Source organism: Tauraco erythrolophus, chromosome 22 (assembly GCF_009769465.1).
Source record: "Tauraco erythrolophus isolate bTauEry1 chromosome 22, bTauEry1.pri, whole genome shotgun sequence".
Lineage (NCBI taxonomy): Eukaryota > Metazoa > Chordata > Aves > Musophagiformes > Musophagidae > Tauraco > Tauraco erythrolophus.
Window position 1 is genome coordinate 10167850 of NC_141486.1, and position 19456 is coordinate 10187305.

A 19456-nucleotide genomic window follows, 5' to 3' on the forward strand; every position below is an offset into this window, starting at 1 on the left:
CTGTGACAACAAACAGCAAACCAGAGATGCCAGTGATTCTGGATGAAATTTTTGGCTTCTGCTGAAGATGAACAGAAATACCACAAACACATTTCACTCACAGTTAATAATTAATTGCGGATCATGTTTTACTAAAATGTTATTGCCTCCTCCCAAAGAAGCCAGAACAGCTAACCTTAGGAAGTTTTTAATTTAGGATTTCAATTTTTTAGTATGTGCAGAGGAAATCCTACATCAGTCTTAACCTTCTCTCTGTTTGATAGCTACAAATAAATAAATAAATCATTTTCAGAGGTAGCAAAAAAACCCCACAACAAACAAAAAGTTAGATTTCGTTCATTCTTCAGAAAGTAATTTTTATTTAAATCAAAGCCATTTTAAATTTGCATTTGAAGGGAAAAAAAAACCATTTGAGCCGTGTCAAACATAATGTGCTGATATGTTTAGACCAGAAGTTTCCATTTTTTCTTTTTAAATAACTGTTCACATGCAAATTTCTTTTAGTCACTTGTATTCCTGATTGTGCCAACTTTCTGAGTACTTCCACCACAAATAAAACTGCAATATGAAAATATTAGGGCGCAACGCATTTACACGTACTATTTTAAACAGCATTAGCTAAAAAAACACTGGTGACAAAACCTTTGCAATCCTGCTATCTAAGCATAGGACCTCAACAAATAAGTTTATGAAAAGTTAAACGAAAGTTGTGCAAGACTTCTCGAGTTTAAACAAATACTGTAGTTAGCCTTTACGGGAAAGGAATTTGCAAAACTATTTCTGATCGATAGAAAATTAAATTACAGGAAGGCCAACTTGGGCTTCTCAACCAACGAAATAAACTACAAGGGAAGTAACAATATATAGAATATAATGTTACAAAATGTAAGGTGCTTAATATTGTTAAAAATAATGGCCCAAATACCTATTACTAAATACGGGACGAGAATTCATACAGTAAGTTTACGTGGGTGGTACGCAAACGATAAGGAGCAAACCGTAAAGAACGTTGGAAAACACTTCAAAAGCCTAACAATATTCTGAAATAATGTTTTTAAAATCTGATTACACCTCGTCTTTCCAGTCTTTTTCAGATACGTCCTACCGATTTTTCAGCCCTACGTTTCACACGTAGTTGTACAGATTCCAAACCCCCTACGGGAGATTTATTTCAACAATAAAATAAAAAAAAAAAAAATGTTGGAAATTTAGGCCTACTGCAGTGAGTTCACAGCAATCGAATATCGCGTGTGCTTCCAACGCTACACACACTGTTCTGAAGCAAAACCCACTCACTTTACCCTGACAGGTATGTACGATATATACGTACAGATACATAAAGCACTGACTATCTCCAGCGCGGGCTGACCCGGGCTTTAATCGCAACAAATCCTCTCACGATATCCCCTCGCAGCGCGCCGTGCTGAAGTGAACCGGCCATCAGCGGCGGCGCACGCGCCGCGGGCGCCATCAGCGGCGGGAAAGGCGCCTCGGGGCGGGGCCAGGGTCTGCCCCGCCCCTTCCCCAAGCCCGTTCACCCGTCGCCGGCCAACAGCGAGACAAAATGGCGCCGGCCGGGCTCCTCACGGCAGGATCTTAAAGGAGCCGCAGCACCTCGGGCCTGGCGGCCGGTGGAGACGAGTAACGGGGGGCGGCGGCGGAAAGGAGGTGGGCTGCGAGCTGGTGCCTTCACGCGGGGTCGCCGGGAGCCCGCCCTGCTGCCGCAGCGACGAGCGGGAGGCGGCGAAACGGCGTTACCATGTCAACGCAGGTAATCAAAGCAGAGGCCTGAGGGGAACTGCCCTCGGCGGGAACGGGCATTACCCCTCAGCGAGCACCAGCCGGCCGCCTCTCTGCGGGCTGGGGGCGCGGCGCTGCCCCGCAGCCCGGCCCTGCGGAGGGGGCTCGGCCGGGGGCTCGGCCGGCAGCGCCGTGCCGCGCGGGGCGGTCGCTGTCCTGTCAGGTGCGGGCGGGAGGGCGGGGAGCGGCCGTTCCCCGGCTCTCGTACCCGCGGGTGGAGCGGCCGCGGCGGCTGCGCAGCCGTTAACCGGGGCAGGAGGGAGGGACGGAGCTGACGGTACCGAGGGTCGGTCCGCTCCCCGCCGGGGCGCGGGGTACGCGCAGGGCACACCTCGGCGGCCGGGTCACCTCAGCGCTCCCGCCTTCCCCGCCGGCTCTGCCGTGAGAGTGTTGTGGTGTTCATGGCAAAACCACAATCTGTTCTACAGAAACCGCGTTAAAACGTCTAACTGCTCTCCTTAAAACATGAAGGAACTCCCCAAAGTAGCTTTTCTCTAGCTCACCATTATCTTTCCCTCTCTTCCCCGTTCCAGGCTGGGTTTCTGGGCCTTGGATGAGTTGTGCCTCCAAGTGCTGGGTAGAAGAGAGTGGCTCCTTCTTTCTTTATTTCCAAAGATTCAGGAAAAAAAATCCATTTTAATTTAGGCAAAGAAAATCTTCGCCACTTAAGACACTATGTAATCACTCATATAGCTCAAAGTTCCTTTAAAAGCACGTGTTTCTGTCGTAAAGAATACCTTAAAATGTGCTTTTTGTTTAGTAAAAACCTGTCCCTTGAAGATGGTTACAAGGGCTTTCGTGTGTGTACATGGCTGCTTCTACACTTACCCCCAGGGAAATGCATTCGTCACTGGGGGAAGTTTCTGTTAATATTGTTGGGAATTTCCCAGGCAGTCACCAAATGACTTGTTTGCAGAAAGGAGGACACTCAAGAAATGCCAGTGCTAGACTGATCTATTTTTTTTTTTTCTCCTCTGTTGCCTTTTTCGCTCGTATTTGCTCTTCCAGCTGCAAAGTGGGTGATTTTTAGCTTTGGTTAAAAACAATCGGGATCCCAGTCCTTTCTTTCCATCCTCTGCCAAGTGTGTTAGTCTGAGTTGGGAGTATCTCCAGACAGGCTTCGTGTAAGCCATAAATGGCAGGACAGTCACCAGGATGAGTTCCAAAACAGAAAGCAATTCAGCCAGTTGCTGGTGTTGTGCTATAGAATGGTGTAAGTAAGCAGGTATACCATTCCTCCGAATACGTGCTAGCCCATGAAAACTGGAAGCTGTCACCCGTTGGAGAACTGGCTTAGATGTGGATTTTTTTGGCACCATATCATTGTTGGAAATATTTTCTTTTGCTAAAAAGACAATTTTGTTGGCATGCAAGCTATTAAGATTTAGACTTGTGTACAGACTGATGCTCATTTCTTCTCTTACAGATGTTGGTTATATGATATTCTATATTTTTGGCAATGAAAAAAGGCTCGGTAAGAAAAGCATTATGCAGAAAACCGCAGATGTCAGCTTCTCGGATTCCTAGTCCAATGTCTCCTGTCAGTTCAAGCACCAGATGCCCATCTCCTCTTAGCCAACAGACATCTCCATCCGCTTGCAAGAGCACAGAGCAGAGGCACCGACAACTTGATATTACAGCAGCAGATGTAGAAGCTGCTTTTGAGAATGAGTTTCATAAAGGTATTGCACTGCTGGTATAAAAGTACATACTAAAGCATAAAAAGCCAGTGTTCTGTGAACTGTATGATTAAAGATGTGGGATCTGTTGGAAAGAACCCTAAAAAATTTGCTTTCATCTTTTGGTAGTCAAATGTGGAAATGATAGTAATGAAAGCTGTGTAGAATAATGAGACTTTTACTCCTTACATTCTGTGCTGGGAGGAAGACTGGCAAATGCAGATACATACTGTGCCTTTTTCAAAAGGCTGTACCCACATGCTCTAACATGTCATTTCCTGTAAATGCTTGTGGTGTGCTGTTTCTTCGCATCTTTTCAATGTTTTCCCAGTATTCAGGGTGAAGTAAAAGACTAATACAAAAATCACCAATTCTTTCAATATTGAAGGTAGTTTCTCTGTTTAATTTCAGATGAAAATGGTGTTAGTCCAGGAGTTAGGTACATTACTGAACTCCTCATAAAAGGTCTGTCGAAAGAGGAAAATTTGTCATGTATAAGCTCTCTCAATCTTTCTTCCCCAAAGGACGGGGACAAGAAATTTAAGGTAAGTTATTGACAGTAACTGGTAATTAAACAAAGTTAAAAATTAATTTTAATTTATTTTTTAGTAAAGGTCTATTTTTAAGAGGTTGTAGACAGCTATATTCTAATTACGTTAGTCTCGTTCTGCAAGCAACTTGTGTTTAAAAAAACCCAAACTGTCAGTGGAGACTTGTGCAAAAGAAAAAAATTTTGGATCAGTTAGAATAAAGTTCAGAACGCCATCCATTTGTGTAAATGTTTAGCTTTTGGATTGTGCTGGTTTGTTTGGTTTGTTTTTTTCAGTGGCAAGTTTTCTTTTGGGTAGATGAGACTGGTCCAGTGTAAACTTAAAATCTAGTTTTCCTCTTCCAACACTATAGAAGACTGTACCTAAAGCAGGGTTTTAGAATGAAACAGTAAAATGTTAGAATACTTTGTATTTTTTAATTACTAGGTGGTTGTTAAAAATGGAAGTCTGCATTTCTTTTTTTTTTTTTTTTTAAAAAGCTGCATGCTAAGGGATTATTTTTCTGTTTTTCAGTACATAGAAAACTTGGAAAAATGTTCTAAACTAGAGACACTAAATCTTAGTAATAACCAAATAGAGAAGATGGAGAAGTTGGAGAAACTGATGAAGTTGCGTGAACTCAACTTGTCTTGCAACAAAATCAGGTAAGCAGAAACACTAATGGTTTGGGAAGCCCTGATACAGTAAAGCTGACCTTCTCTTATTGTTTAGGTGGGTTCTCTCACAGGTGTGAGCACTTAAGGTGAATTTCCCATCAGCTGTATATCAAGACTAACAGGCTTTGGTGAGATCTTAAAAAGCACAAGCTCTTAGGTGTTAGAAGGATAAATAGTTTTTGGAGGTGCTATGCAGCGTACCGTGGCTGCAGTTAAGCTTTTTTCCTAGGAAACCAAGCCAGAAATGCAAGTTTCCAGATACCATAATGAAGAGTGTATAATAACCCAATTAAATGCATTTAAAACTTAATTAAACATTTAGTACATATTATTACAGGTAATACAAGAAGCTTTAAGAGAGGAAGCTGAATGGGCTTGACCAGGCAGACCATAAACTCACTAAATTGCTTTTTCACTCTCACTGGTTTGAGAGTCTGGTATCTTTTCTGAGTGGTATAAAAACGTGGGAGGGTAATGGTTCAGGCAATAGCAGAATTCTTTGTTTCCTATAATTTTTCTGTGAGTGAATTATGATCTTTACGTGAGACTGACTTTGCAGTAGAGAAGCTGCAATTTCAGTAGAGAAGTTAACGATAGGAAGTAAGCAAGTCACCGGCGTTTCTACACATTGCACTCGCACAACTTCCTCTCTCGAGAGGGATTGAAAAGGTCAGAGGAGTTTCTAGCTACTGCTGTGTGTTTTCAGACTTTAGTTATGCACAGTTGGTTCCTATTTAACAAATAGTATGGTCACAAGAGCACATTGTGCTGTGCTTTATTAAATAAATACCCATATCTTTAGATAAATGCCCAAGTAAACTAAAACCTAGTTGTGTTTTCCTCATTACCTATTTAGTGTTTTAATGAAAACACTAAAAAATATAGTTCTGTATGCTGTCAGTTTACAGTTGATCTTTCCTTTGTATGGGGAAAAAAACCCAAAACGTCTTTATTTTGGTTCATCTGTGTTCCCTGATGTTATCAGGAGAAGAACAACAAATTTTTTATATTAAAATAGAATTACCGTACGTTAATTTTAATATTAAAATGAAACTGTATAAAATAAAGATTTTGCCACAATGAGCAAGAAAGTCTTGCTGCGAGTGTGGGTTTGGGGTTTTTTTTTGGTCTTAATGTAGTACTTAGAAGTAAACTGGTGTAATTTAATTTGAATTGTGAGCTCATGGCAGTAAACGGCTGTTTTTGCTACTCTCTTGGATGACAGTTATTTGAGACAAATTTTGCTGTAGTTTATCCATAATGCCTCAGTTACACTGTAAATTTGCTGTGGTTCATGATACGTTATGTTTTTCTTATTATTTTCAGTAAAATTGAAGGTATAGAACATATGCAGAATCTACAAAAGCTGAACCTGGCAGGGAATGAGATTGAGCATATTCCTGCGTGGGTGGGGAAGAAACTGAGATCCCTGCGCGTCCTTAATTTGAAACGGAATAAAGTATCATCAGTAAGTGACTATAGTTAGGAACAAGAACTGTTGAGAATCTTTTCATGAAGTGAACTGATATATTTACATTGATTGACTTTGAATAATTGCTGAGTGTCTTTCCACAAAGTCTGTTGTGACATACAGCCATTGTGAGCCTAATAATGTTGTTTATCAGAAAAATTCTCCTTTGTGCCAGGTGTTCAAAGTATAAACCTGTTTTATGTTGTTCAGGAAAGCGCAATTTTTGGAAACTTAGGAAAAACTTGGTGAAAATGTGAAGAATTTTGCATGTTATTGATGGTGTTCCTTACGCTAAGTTAATTACGTGGGTTTGGAGACCTGTAAAGCTGTTTTCTTATATTTTGTATTTAGGACACGATTAGATTTACTTCTCTTGTCCAGGCTAATTTCCATGTTTCGCAGCTACAAAAGGGTGGCTGTGAGATGAAATGACTTAATGTGATTCCTGAAGGAGTCATGCTACTTAGGAGGAGAGATCAACCAGCTTCGTTTGAGAACTCCTCATGATAAAAGCTCCCTTTTCTTAAGGAAAAAAGCTCCTTTTTCCTAAGTCTGGAAGAATGGAAGGTTATATATAACCGCAGGCCTTGTTATCTTGAAATTTCCAAGCTCAAGCTTGATGAAATTTTCCCTCTTTGCAGTGGTATTTTTTCATAGAAGAAACAATTTGATTTTTGGGATGTTACTTCAGTCAAAGTACTGTGTGTTTTGGTAGGTTTTTAGAGATTCCACTTTAGCCTAAACGTTAAAATAGATCCTTTGAGACGGACCTAACATAAAATATTGTATATAATCAGAAATTCAGTAGTGGGGGTTTAAGTGCTCTTTGAAGGATGCCTAATCATGGTTTCATTTATCTTTGATTTAGCTCCACGATATAGCTAAACTAAAGCCTCTACAAGATCTGACTTCTCTGTTCCTTGCTGATAATCCAGTTGTGAGTCTGCATCACTACCGCTTGTACACCATATTCCACCTGCGAGGACTGCAAACCTTGGACGGCCAGCCAGTGACAAATCATGACAGGCAGGAAGCTCTAGAGAGGTTTAATTTAGGTAATCGTGATTTGTTAAAATGATACAGAATTACACGAAATTTAAGTTTAGATGGAAAAGATTTCTATTTTATTATTCGTTACTTTGTTTTTAGAAGAGATAGAAAAATTAGAAAGAGAGTTGGAAAACACGGCACAGGAGATGGAGAACCTTAAACTTCACCAGTCCAAAGTGCTTGAGCAACTTCGCCATCAAGAGGAGGTCAACAAATCATTAAAAGAAAAGACTTTGCAGCAGAAGCAAAGCTATGAAGACCTACAAAGGGGCCTGGACACCAAAAATGAATTGGTGAGATAATCACTTGCACTAAGTAAATATTTGGAGTAGTTTTGTTGTCAGAAATAGAGTTGTCAATGCGAGAGTTCAAATGGCTGGAGATTATGTTTGAAATTGAGAGACAAAACTTAGGTACTTCTTTAGAGTGATTATTCCTTGACCAGTAGTTCTTCAATATTCTTTCTGTGAAAAAAGTAAGTATATTGAACCAGCAGTCAGCATCACTGTTGTAGTTTATAGTTTATATAACTTACTTGTTTGTCTTTACTAGCTTTTTGTTGTTGTTGTTTAAAATTTTGTCAGTTGATGAAAGGTTACATATCCCCTAGCTGCTAAATTGCTGATGTACTGAATCTTCTGCTGCTGCAATATGGGAAAAGATTAAATGCTTTTAGAAACACAAGGTGTGCATACAAGTTGTATGTCAGTAATACCCCTCGATTGTTATTTTGGGTAGTGCCCGTTAGTTTCCTTGTACTTTATTCACATCATCCTAAAACCTTCGCTTTGCCAAGTCTCTTTATTTGGTAGCTATAAAATGTGAGAAAAGTGCTATTGTCTTGAGAGTGCTCAATTGTGAATGACCTGATGGGAACTTAATATGTGGCTTTTATCTTACTTGTTAGATTTGTCTTCTAGAATTTTATCCTTCAGAATATCTATTGCTGATATTTCTATAGCTGTTTTTTCTGTGAACACACACACTGACCAGCAGCTGATTTCTACAGCGTAGTCTTCAGTGTAGTGAGATTTAGCAGTGTGTATTTCGCAACTTAACCCACTCTTGTCCTTTGGATGACAAACTTTGCTTGCTTCTCTCCTCCTTTAGCTGGTGTGTTGGTTTGTCACAGTTCCCTTTCCGCAGAGCCTTTATTCCTCATGAAAGGTAGCCCCGCTGTGCTCCTGGGTTGCATGGTTATTTTTGATTCTAGGATTCACTTGCACGTTTACTGAAGTAGGAACAGTTGTATAAAGTATTCCAGTGAGACTTTATATTCACTGTGGTTTTTGGATACAATTTTCTTTATTTTTCTTTTTTTTCCCTTCTTTTTTCTGAAACACAGTTAATTTTTGCATGACATAAATCAGTTTTAAAAAGCTTTCTTCAAGCCTTTCCTGTATTCCAGTCTGTTCTATTTCTTTTTCTCCATTAGTCCTGCTTTCCACTGTCTATCGGAGTATTGCTGCATGTTCTCACTCAGGTATTCAGTGTGAAAAGTTGATTTAAAAAGAAATCACATGATGGACCTCTATTAAAAAAAAACCAAAACAACCAACCAAACAAAAAACCCACAACCAAAACCAAATAAAAAACCTCCTCAAACTCAAAACCTAACTAGCACAAGGTTAAGCTAAAATGAAACGCATAGGCTCTGTACACTTGACTATTGAGAGATTTTGTTTCTTTTACAGACAATGAGTGTTAATAGTTCTCACTGCTCATTAGTAGCAGTAAATACATTTGTTATTTGGTGTAGATTTTTCTAAAGAATTGTATCCAAATTATTTTTTATCTGAAGTCAGTGACAAATTTAGTTTCAAACCTTTGATGCATGTAAATTTAAAAGGCCTTTCATGTGATCATTTGTGTGATGTTAATCGTGGGGTTCCAGTCTATTAGTTGTCATATTGTATCCTGTAATAAAGTTGCACTTTGATATTCTTGATTCAAAATACACCATCTTAACTTCTGATGTGCGCTTTGTGTCAAAGTTAATGTCTTTGCCCTACTCTCTACTGAATTGAAATATATATGATGATGATGATGACACGTGAATGAATGCAGCTTACTTTGTTTACTGGTTTATTAGTTAAAGCAGAAGACAATGGAGCTAACCCGAGCTTGCCAGAAGCAGTATGAATTGGAGCAGGAACTGGCATTTTATAAGATTGATGCAAAATTTGAGCCATTAAATTATTTTCCATCAGAGGTAATAACTTTAAAATAATGGGTCTTTTTTGCTACTGTTTCTCTTGCTTTTCAATTTGGAAAAAAGAAAACTTAATAGTTTTTCTATAATTCTGATAGATACCGCTTTCTTCTAATTATTCTAATCTCAAATTGGTTTTCCTTTATATGCTTGTTAAGAGAGTTAAATGTCTATCATAAGTTGACTGCAGCCTTCTGAGATAGATATAAAGACATATCACTTCATACGTTTCAGGATATTGAAATTGATAATGTACCTGGTGAAAGCCCATACATTGGTAAGGCCAGGTATAAAAGAAATATGTTTATAACGGAAGGCTACATTGCTAACAAAGCTCAGCAGATGGAGACTGGAAAAATGCAACTAGATGAAGATGACTTCTCTGGGCAATCCCATCTGAAATTGCAGCTCCAAACTCTAGATGAACTACTACAAAGTAAAGAGAAAAAGATTAATTCAGGTAAAATTCTAATTTTTCTCAAATAAAAGTTAAAATATGTGTATCACTGTAGTTTATTCCACTGATGAAATGCTTGATGTGTATTTGACATAAGAATAGCAATAGTGTGTCAAAGGCTGTAAGTGCTGTAATTTCTGAACACTGTACTTGATGCATTTTGGGTCAAAACTGTTACAATTTCTTTTTGCTATTATTTTAAGATAACTCAGGAAGAAAGGCTTAAACATTATTGAAAAGAGAATGCTAGGGAGGTTTCGTATTTTATGCATCGATTTAACTCAATAAAAAAACTTTAGATGTATCTTTTGAGAAACCAGAATGTATTAGCTTTGATTATCACTGTTTTAAGAAGATGCATTCTGATTAACGTGTTAACAGACAACATGCATATCAATGTTAAACAGAATATTATCATGTATTTTATGGAGTTGCAGGTGGTTTTGGTTTTGTTTTTATTTTCTACAGCACAAAGAAGATTAGAAGAACTGCAAAGTGCAATAGGAAATGCAGAGCAGCAAGTTTTGAAAGTAACAGGGGAACTGCAACAACTGGAGGGTGCTCTGGCTCAGAAAAAAGTATGCAAAGAAGTTGTTACGTGAATAGCAAGGGAAAGCATTTGAAGCATTGTTGATGTAGAAAATATAACTGTTTTTCTCCCTGTTCTTTTTTAAAGGGGCCATTATACATATGTAAATCCATTTGTCATGCATCAGAAAAAATTTACTGGTTTTAGATAGCTCGTTTATTGATAAGTTGTCAGAGTTGTAGTGCAATTAATTGCATCTCAACATGTTCCATGTGATGCTGATTGTTAACGCTTCGGAAGAACACAAATACGGATTTGAGTACTGCAGTAAGTGGGCAGTTAGGGGTCACTGCGTTATGCAGAAGGAGACTTGAATTTGAATTTGAACATGTCTTCTTGGTTCCAATAACCATAAGCTCATAGATCCTTAAAGGCTTAGTAGACAGAGCAGAAAGCAGGTAGTGGCACGACATCATAAGCAGTGCTGGTGACATGATATACGTGTTTATGAGAAAGGAAGTTTTACCTGAACCTCTGAATGTCATTGTATGGATTGAATATGTTCTGATTTCTCAGAAAAGGCCTTTCAGGAAGGACTGTAACTGTGTAGGTTTATTTGTGCAACTAATACTAAGCAATGTAGCTACATAATTGGCAGCAAGAATTAATTTAAGAACATTTATCAGCATTAAACTAGAATTGTATCTTCCGTTTCTTCAACAACTGTCGTAAATTACTGCTGGTTTTAGTCTTTAAACCTGCCTTAAAATCAATGACCAGGTCCTTCCATATTTTAACTTAAGTCATAACTGGGGGGGAAGACGTTCCAGATAGTCTTTTTAAGACTGCAAGAAGGAATTATACAGGAGACTTCTGAAGTCTTGGTTGAAAACAAAACGCTTTAGGATGATGGATAAAATGAGAGTTCTGGTGGTTCCTGGTTTGGTAGACTAATGTTACAAAATTTCTAGTTAGCATAAGCGAAATGTTTCTATTTTCTCTTTTTGACAAAATCCTATGAGTTTTCGCTATCTTAAGAAAATAAAGAGGATTCAAAGCAATGACTAGATCATTTTTAGGCAACATGTTAGGCTGAACTAGCAGTCCGATTTAACTTCTAAAAATGTTCTTGATCAGCTGTGTATTTCCAATTAAACTCTTACGCAACCTCCCAATGCTATCTCCAGTTATCGCAGGCCAACAAGGAGGGTCTTGAACAGCAACTGAGTGCAAAGATACAAATCCTGCATCAGCTACGCAAGGAGGCTTTAGAGCTGGAAAAACAAATGGAGAAACAGGAAAGAGAAATAGGGAAAAAACAGAAAGAACTTGAAGACTTGCAGAGTTCTCTTGCTTCTGTAAATCCTGAAGATCCAAGACACGTGAGTAAAACTGAAATCTTTATGGACTGCGTGTGTTCATGTACTGAGAAACATGATAAAGTCTGCTTTAACAGATTGCCACTCGGTTGTGCCTGTTCCATCAAGTGTGCATTCTTTTGCTATTTATCATTTTTTTTAGCTGTTACAGTTTCAAAAACACACAACTCCTCACAATTTAAAAACAAAACCTAAAACCCCCCAACTTCTGTAAAATGCTTGGGCAGCTGATTTTCAACAGAGCACGTTAAGAACTGGATCATTATGCTTTGCAGAAACGTCCTGTACAGAGCCCTGCAGGCAATTTCCGTGTAAGAAATCTTTTAATGCATCTTTTGGTAGAATCTGGGTCAGTGTAACTGCTACAGGCCTACAGCTGGAGTCCTGCCTTGTCACAGGGCTCTTGTGTTGGCACAAAAGTCTGTTTGCAAGAAGTCAGCCTGGAAAAACTGCCCGAAGTAGCAGATGTAGCTGACCTGGCCGACGTGGTGACCGCTTGTGAACTGCACAGCAGAAGGCAGCAGCAGCTGTGGCTTCTGCTGTAGTCCAGCATCCTAAAACTAGGATCAATTTTCAATAAACAGTTCTAATTCTGAAAATATTTATAGCGCCTTTTTGGTGGGGACTAATGCCCTTTCTCTGCTGTCACATACAGCCCTGTCATTACCGATGGATTCGGGAAGCTCTGGGAGGTACATGTTCCAGGGTTGGGGCACCCAGAGGAGCTCCAGCTTGATAGTCTCTTTTTTTTTTTTTTGCTCTCCGGGGAAGCAGGACTTTGGATGTCTGAGTTAGTAACGGTGTTCAGGTGCAGCAACTGTTGATAGAAATTTTAAATTAAAATCAAACAGAATTACTTTTCAAATAGTGTTTTTTAAAAAAGCTCATGCCTTTTTAAACGAGAGCTTTTCAGGCCAGCTGGATGCTTTGAAGTGTGCAAAAAAACAATTTTTACGCTCGGTTCTGTTTTCAGCCGGGGCCTGCGAGCACTTTTAAAAAATGCTGCTGCTGCTTTTTTTTTTTTTTTTTTTCCCCCAATTTATTTTTTCCCTCGGCAGTAAGCAATGGCAGGGCTGTGCTGTCCAGGCAGGACCCGCAGCTCCGGGCCCGGCCCTTCCCGCGGGCCGCCCCTCGCTCGGCATCGCGGCACAGGAAGCGCCGGCCGGGGCCAACCGCCCGCGGAGCGCGGAGCCGGGAAGGGGCCGGGCGGGCGGCGGAACCCCGGCCCTGCGCTGGGAGGCGATGGGAGACGCTGCCTATCTGCTTCCTATGCTGGAGATATCGGTTCTGTAGTCAGATGAATTCTGCAGCAGGGATGGGGCGTTCTGCGAGTGAGCCCGGAGGAAGACAAGACAAAGGCAAAGCTGTAAGTGGTTTGGTGGTTTGGGTTTTTTTGTTTTGTTTTTTTTTTTTCTTCAAACAGCGCTCTTGTGACATTCAGCAGCTGCAGCCAAATGACTCAGCGGCAGCGCCTCGCCTTGGGTCTCACTTGTTGGAATTTCACTTTTGAAAGTCGGCTGGCAGTTTGTCCTTAACGAGGTGACAAGTTGAATTGTACTAATGTGGATGTTAAAAAGAACTTCCGGTTTAATACTTTGAAAACACGGAGAGCTATGTTTTTACCCATTACTTTCGTTACAGAAGCAACTTTATAAGGGATTTTTCCGAGAAGTTGTGTTGAAAATTTCTACTGCTAGCTTGATTTATTTTTTTGAACAGTAAGAAAAAGGCGCTACTTATCATGCTGGTATAATTCTGTATTTTTCAAAGTTTTCTGGCATTTGAGTTCTTCGTGAGTAATTCCATGCCAGTGAGAAACAAATAGTGCTATATTGTGTTGATAACCAAGTTTTGTATACAGCTGAAACAATTAAATTCATACTAAATGCATGAAGTCCTGACCAAAGCCTGTGCGAGCTGCAGGTATGGTGTCTTAACCAGAAATATTTTTTTTTTAAAAAAATCTGCTTTAAGTAAATCTTAGCTATAAAGTTGGCCTGACTTGCTGGTTGTTCAGAGTATTTTCCTTCGGGTGGTGACCTGACATGTTCTGAAGCATCATCTGCTGTGAAGGCAATGCAGGATGACAGGATTAAACCTTCTGGAAGAAATCATGTTTGTTCTTGACTGAAAGAGGAAATGGTATAACAAAAAGTAAAGGTAGTAGCCCTGAGTAATAATTTATAAATGCAGGTCTTATTCATCATGCCTGGGCAAGGGGGAGACTACTAATGATGCTGGTAGTCACACCGATTGATTGCTTCCCTATCTGGGATTCTTCGTGGGGCAGTAATGAGGAAAAATAACAAAAAAGCCTCCAAGCACCCCAACATATGCTGCACTTGTGACTTTTACTGCCAGGATTAAGACACCGCAGAACTGAGCTAAAATATCGATTTGACTCTTTTAATCTGTCTTGACGTCCCACTTTCCCTTTCCAACTAATTTACAGGCTCACATGAAAGCTCACAAAGCAGGTAAAGAACAGCAGTTTGATGTAATGAACAAACATTACAAGCAGCTTGAGAGTCGCCTGGACGAAATACTCTCTAGAATTGCTGAGGAAACTGAGGAAATCAAGGACTTGGAGCAACAGCTCACTGATGGTAAATTTTTTTGTCTTACAGTGTTTCTTGTATTTAGGATAACATGACAATTGAATCGGGGATTCAGTTTCGTTTACCTTTGCTTAAATGAAATACAAAATGTGTAGGAAAATGCTGAAAAACTATTCTTAACTGATCAACCGACTTTGGGTAACTTTTTTTTCTTAGTAGTTCACCTCATTTGCACATGGTTGGGGAAGGTAGTTTGTGGAGGGGTAGTGGTGTTTCTTTTCTTTTGTTTCTTTTCTTTTTTCTCAAGGTGGGGAGGAAGTTTTGGAAACTGACTTAAAGAAGTCAATGAACTAAATTTATGTACACACTTACTATACACCTAGTCCATGTGAAAGTAAATATCCCAGAAAAGAATATGAGTATAAAAACAGAAACAAAATTGATTCAGGTGTAAAGGTGGCAAATGTCATCTTAAGCAGGGGGTAGGAATGCACAGAGAACTGCAGTTTCTTTTTAACTTTTTCAGTGGTCAGGCTAATACAGTAATATGGGAACTCCTGCCCTTTAAAACACAGCACAGGCATTTTCTGGTTGACTTCTGGTTACTTTTTACTACATATTCCAATAGGTGATCACCTTAAAGAAGATTAAGAAAGGCAGTTTTGTTAGTTAAGAAGGCATGCTTATTTACAAAACAATCTCAAATTTGTTTTGCATTTCTGCAGGTCAAATAGCAACAAATGAAGCACTGAAAAGGGATTTAGAAAGTATTATCATTGGATTACAGGAATACCTGGAAAGCATTAAGTGTCAGGCAAAACAGGCCAATGCTGAATGTAAAGAGTTGCAGAAAGATAAAGAATCTTTGCTACGAAGATTGGCAGATCTAGAAGAGGAAAGAAACAACCTGGAAATAGTTGCCATGGATGCAGAAAATATGAGAAAAGTAAGGCTTAATACTGTATTTTTTCCCAAATTCAGATACCTAAGAATAAACTTAGGGGGAAAAAAAAAAAGGCAAATGACCAAATGGGGAATAGCAAAGCACAGTTCCTTGGACAAAACAATTTTTGATATATGGTAACTTCAATTAGATGTGCCCATGCTCATTAAGAACAGAATTTGGCCTTTAAAACCAGTTGTGGGAGACATACAGTAAATCTGTACTTGATGGACGATGTCCCAGAAATGCAGGCTTTACCTTTTAGGCATTACTAAAAATGGATTTTCGGTTGATGGCATAGTGAATTGTTTAGTGAAGACTGTCTGGACACATGCTGAGGATGTGTGTGTTATTACCTTGCATCTGTCCTCTCAGACATCTACTTAGAGAGCTGTCTTAGTGTCCTGGTACGTTTTACATAAACCTTAATACCAGGGGCAAATGTGTAGCTCTGAGCTACAGTTTTCTAACTTGAGTGTAGGTTTTTGTTCAGTCTGTCACAGTAGCATCGACCTGACCTTTGTATGTAGTAGTGGCACCTGGCTTTAAGTTTTAACGTTTAGTGATTAGGGTTAGTGTCTCAATTTTGATCTATCTGCTGTCACATTGATGACTTCCTGAGTAACAGAGGAAGAGAGGCAATGTACTTTAAGAAATCCTGGCTCTCCTGTGTACATATGTCTAAAATTAATGTGAAATTCCAGGAAATTACAATGCTAGAGAGTGCACTGGAAGAGCAGAGAGAAATAAATGAGTCGCTCAGAAATACACAAAGGGATATCAGCGCCTATGAGGATGAACTGGAAGCCCAGTTAAGAGACAGAGACACTGAAGCCAATCAGCAAAAAGAAGAATTGGAAAGACTGAAACAACTTAGCCAGGTAAGAACAGAGCTCTTGTGGTATGGAGGAAAGTTTGGATGTTCCTCGTCTGGGGGTGGATTATCTCTTTGGCAGCACATCTACAACATCGACTTGCAAATAATTGTTGGTTTAGGTGTGCCCCCAAATGGAAGGTGGTGTCAGTTTGCTAAGATTTATAACTTTGCATTGAAGCAAGGTACAGATAGTTTGGGAACCATGTAGAGAATATACACTGTATTTAAAGGGAAAAAAATAATCTACATCTCTTTGGAAAGAGTTAATGATGCACATGTTAAAGAAATGATGCTAAAGTAGTCCTGTGAAAAGCAGCAGGTGAAAGACAAAGTTTGCCTTTGCTCTTGGTAGTAGAAATTAATTTGAAGGTTTTCTGTGTTTGTAGATGGAACTGTCAGCCCTGCAAGCTGAACTTGAAAAAGAAAGGCAAGCATTAGAGAATGCTCTGACCAAAGCACAGCTAGCAGAAGAGAAGGAACAACAAAATTACAAGCTCCTTTCTCAGTTCAAACAATTGCAGGTGAAGTATTTGTTACCTGATAAGCAGTACGTTTCCCCACTCCAAGGGGAAAGTGATAAGAATTTTAGAAAATTCTGTATGAAGCTGGTTTTGAAGTTCAGTAGTAGTTATAACTTTTCCTGACTTTTAATTTTCTTGTCCAGAGACCCTACACCATAGTCTTTATCTGTCCATTTTAGATATTTAGGTTGACCTTTGAAATAATTTCAGAGCTGCTCAGTTCTATTGCAAAAGGATTGATAAATTGTTACATGTACCTTAATTTCCCACAAGCTTCATCCAGTACATATCAGTAAGAAAACTATTTGCATTCAGAAGAAAAAACTGATCCACTACCTAAAGCAGAATTTATTGCCTCTGTTTAAAGGTGTGATCCGGAGGAACCTTACTTAATTGCCACAGAACAGTAATGGTATCCAAGTACAATAAGCAACAGAGCTTGTGATCCTTGAACTCACAGGCATTTCCTGAACTGCTGGGGTGTACAGAAACACCTGTGCTTTAATACAGTGTCACAGATCAGTGCCTCATCTTAACTGAGATTAGAAACTGAGTTTTCCTCTTCTGAAAACTGCGGAAAGGCTCAGTCAACAGGATTTCTCCAGGCAAGAGTGATATGCTGGGTTCAAGATCTTTAAATCTTTGCCAGTCATATTTTGAAAAAATAAAAAAGGGAGTTTAAGTGCTGCATGATTACAGCAGTTTCCCTCTTTGTGGGAAGGCTGGGTTCAGTCCTTCCTTTGTATCCATCAGATCCCTTTTTCCCATCTCATATACACCTCAGAGGATACAGTGACCACCAGAATAGAACAGAATAGTTCATTTGGAAGGGACCTACAACAAACACCTAGTCCAACTGCCTGACCACGTCAGGAAGAGCTTATAAAGGATCCTCACCAGGCATTAGCACTTTTTTTGTTGAAGCTTGCCAGTGTGCAGAGGAGAGTTCAAACCAGTGGGGCCAGGACAAGTGTGCCTCCTTGGTCTAGTGGCTGGGACAGTGTCTGCAATTGTTCCATCTTTGTTATGGATAGATAGTGTGTCAGGCTTCTGTATGTCACTGGGCTTTGCCTGTGTAAGACAGCACTTCCTTAGTTTAAGGAAAGGATAAGATCATTTTTGAACTGGTGTTTAAATACTTTTTAACATAAAGGAAGCTGAAAGGCAAAGATTGTTTGGAGTAACCTTATTTTGTGGTTGATACTTGTTCAGGCCACACTGAAAAATTCTGTAGGTTTGGAATCTATTTAAAAAACCAGAAAAAAACCCCAACCAACCACACACACCCCCAACCCAACAACAAAAACCCCGAAACAGATCTAGGTATTAAAATTCTAGCTTTTATCATTTATGCGTTTGTTTGCTTATTGTGTCAGTGGTTTTGGTTTTTTTATCTGGGTTTTGTGTTTGTTTGTTTTTAAAGGGAGACAATAATCTCCTCAAACAACAGCTTAAAGATCTTCAGAATCAGCTAAATCATGCGGTTAGTAACTTAATTCACCCTGAGGAAGTCCTAGCTCGTATAAATGAAGTCAAGCAGAAGCTTCAGTCAGGAGTTGGAGAGATCAAGTGAGTAAAATACAAGTATAAACAGTGTTAGATTTGTGCATGTGAAATGGTAAATACCTGAGAGCAACAAAGTACCTGTGCTGCATCCTGCTGAGTGCAACTTGGGGCAGTTCAAATATGAACTTCAGCACCCTGTGGTTGTTAAGAGAACATCACCTGAGGTCAGTAAGTGAATTACTGAGAGAAATATGCTCCTGTTCTGGGTTTCACTGCAAGGGACAGGGTAAACTCTTTTCCCTCCTTTGTCCCCAACAACAAAGAATGGTAATAAAGACAGACTGGTGTAAGTAGAGCCGGGGTGGAGGTCTGTGTATGCAGTGTAATGTGTTCAGTGCTGCATCTGAATGAATTTACATTGAATGTCTTAAATTTGCAGGCTTCATTATTTCAGTATCTGGTATTATAATTTAAAATCACTATTTTCTGTCTTGGAACCTGGATTGTTTCTCTTTCAGATGTCAGAATTCATCTGATGTTTTAGGGAAAAGCCTTGCAAATCTGCAGAAAGAATTCAGTGACATCCTTGCTGATGCTCAGAGAGAAAAAGAGAAAGCATGGGCTAGACAGAGACAATTGCAGGAAGAAATGGTATCCCAGCAGGAAAAACTGGAAGAAGTACAGGAGAAATATAGACAGGCATGTATCAAGAGAAACAACAGTAAGACCATTTCAGCTTAGTCTAAAAAAAGCATCACTGCAAATGTAGCTTTGCTAATCCCTGTCTTTGAGAAGCATGATTTTACTGAAGCTAGACAAATTGAATACATTTACTTGTCAGAAACTTATTTGACAGCTCACATCAGAGCAAGGATGCTGCTGCTTGAGATTAGGAATACTAACTGTTCCCTAGCGTTCCGATTCTCCCGTTGTGCACAAATGTATGCCATGTAGTAATTTTCGTTATAAAGAAACTGTGTTGGGAAGAGAAGGGTTTAATGTGCATTAAAACTTGTAGAAGCCATCTGTAATTTTAGTTGTATGATAACAAGGACACATCTGTTTTTTGGTGTTCAAGTAACAGTGGAGTCTGGGGTTTATTTTTTTCATTAATAGTATTTATGACTTTTGCCTGATTATTTGGTGAATTAGAGTTTAGACTCAATGTCATGTTTCAGAGGCAACAAAGAGTTTAATTATAGGTAGAAAAATATAGCCAGTAATCTCCTCGAAAGATCACTGTACATACCACTACCAAAATAACTTG

At 39.4% G+C, this 19456-nt stretch overlaps 1 protein-coding gene across 1 annotated transcript in view; it reads left to right on the forward strand.

Moving 5' to 3' along the window:
* Positions 1-1693: 1693 nt before the first annotated feature.
* CNTRL (centriolin) overlaps positions 1694-19456 on the forward strand; it is a 35016-nt gene continuing 17253 nt past the window's right edge. The window contains exons 1-16 of the mRNA XM_086625417.1: positions 1694-1771; positions 3227-3482; positions 3891-4024; positions 4544-4674; positions 6013-6154; positions 7026-7212; positions 7307-7500; positions 9300-9419; positions 9654-9879; positions 10345-10454; positions 11593-11787; positions 14237-14390; positions 15068-15288; positions 15990-16166; positions 18107-18252; positions 18708-18888. Of these exons, the coding sequence (XP_086481543.1) occupies positions 3260-3482; positions 3891-4024; positions 4544-4674; positions 6013-6154; positions 7026-7212; positions 7307-7500; positions 9300-9419; positions 9654-9879; positions 10345-10454; positions 11593-11787; positions 14237-14390; positions 15068-15288; positions 15990-16166; positions 18107-18252; positions 18708-18888 (2541 nt within the window). The 5' untranslated portion in view covers positions 1694-1771; positions 3227-3259. The remainder of the gene's footprint in view (positions 1772-3226; positions 3483-3890; positions 4025-4543; positions 4675-6012; positions 6155-7025; positions 7213-7306; positions 7501-9299; positions 9420-9653; positions 9880-10344; positions 10455-11592; positions 11788-14236; positions 14391-15067; positions 15289-15989; positions 16167-18106; positions 18253-18707; positions 18889-19456) is intronic.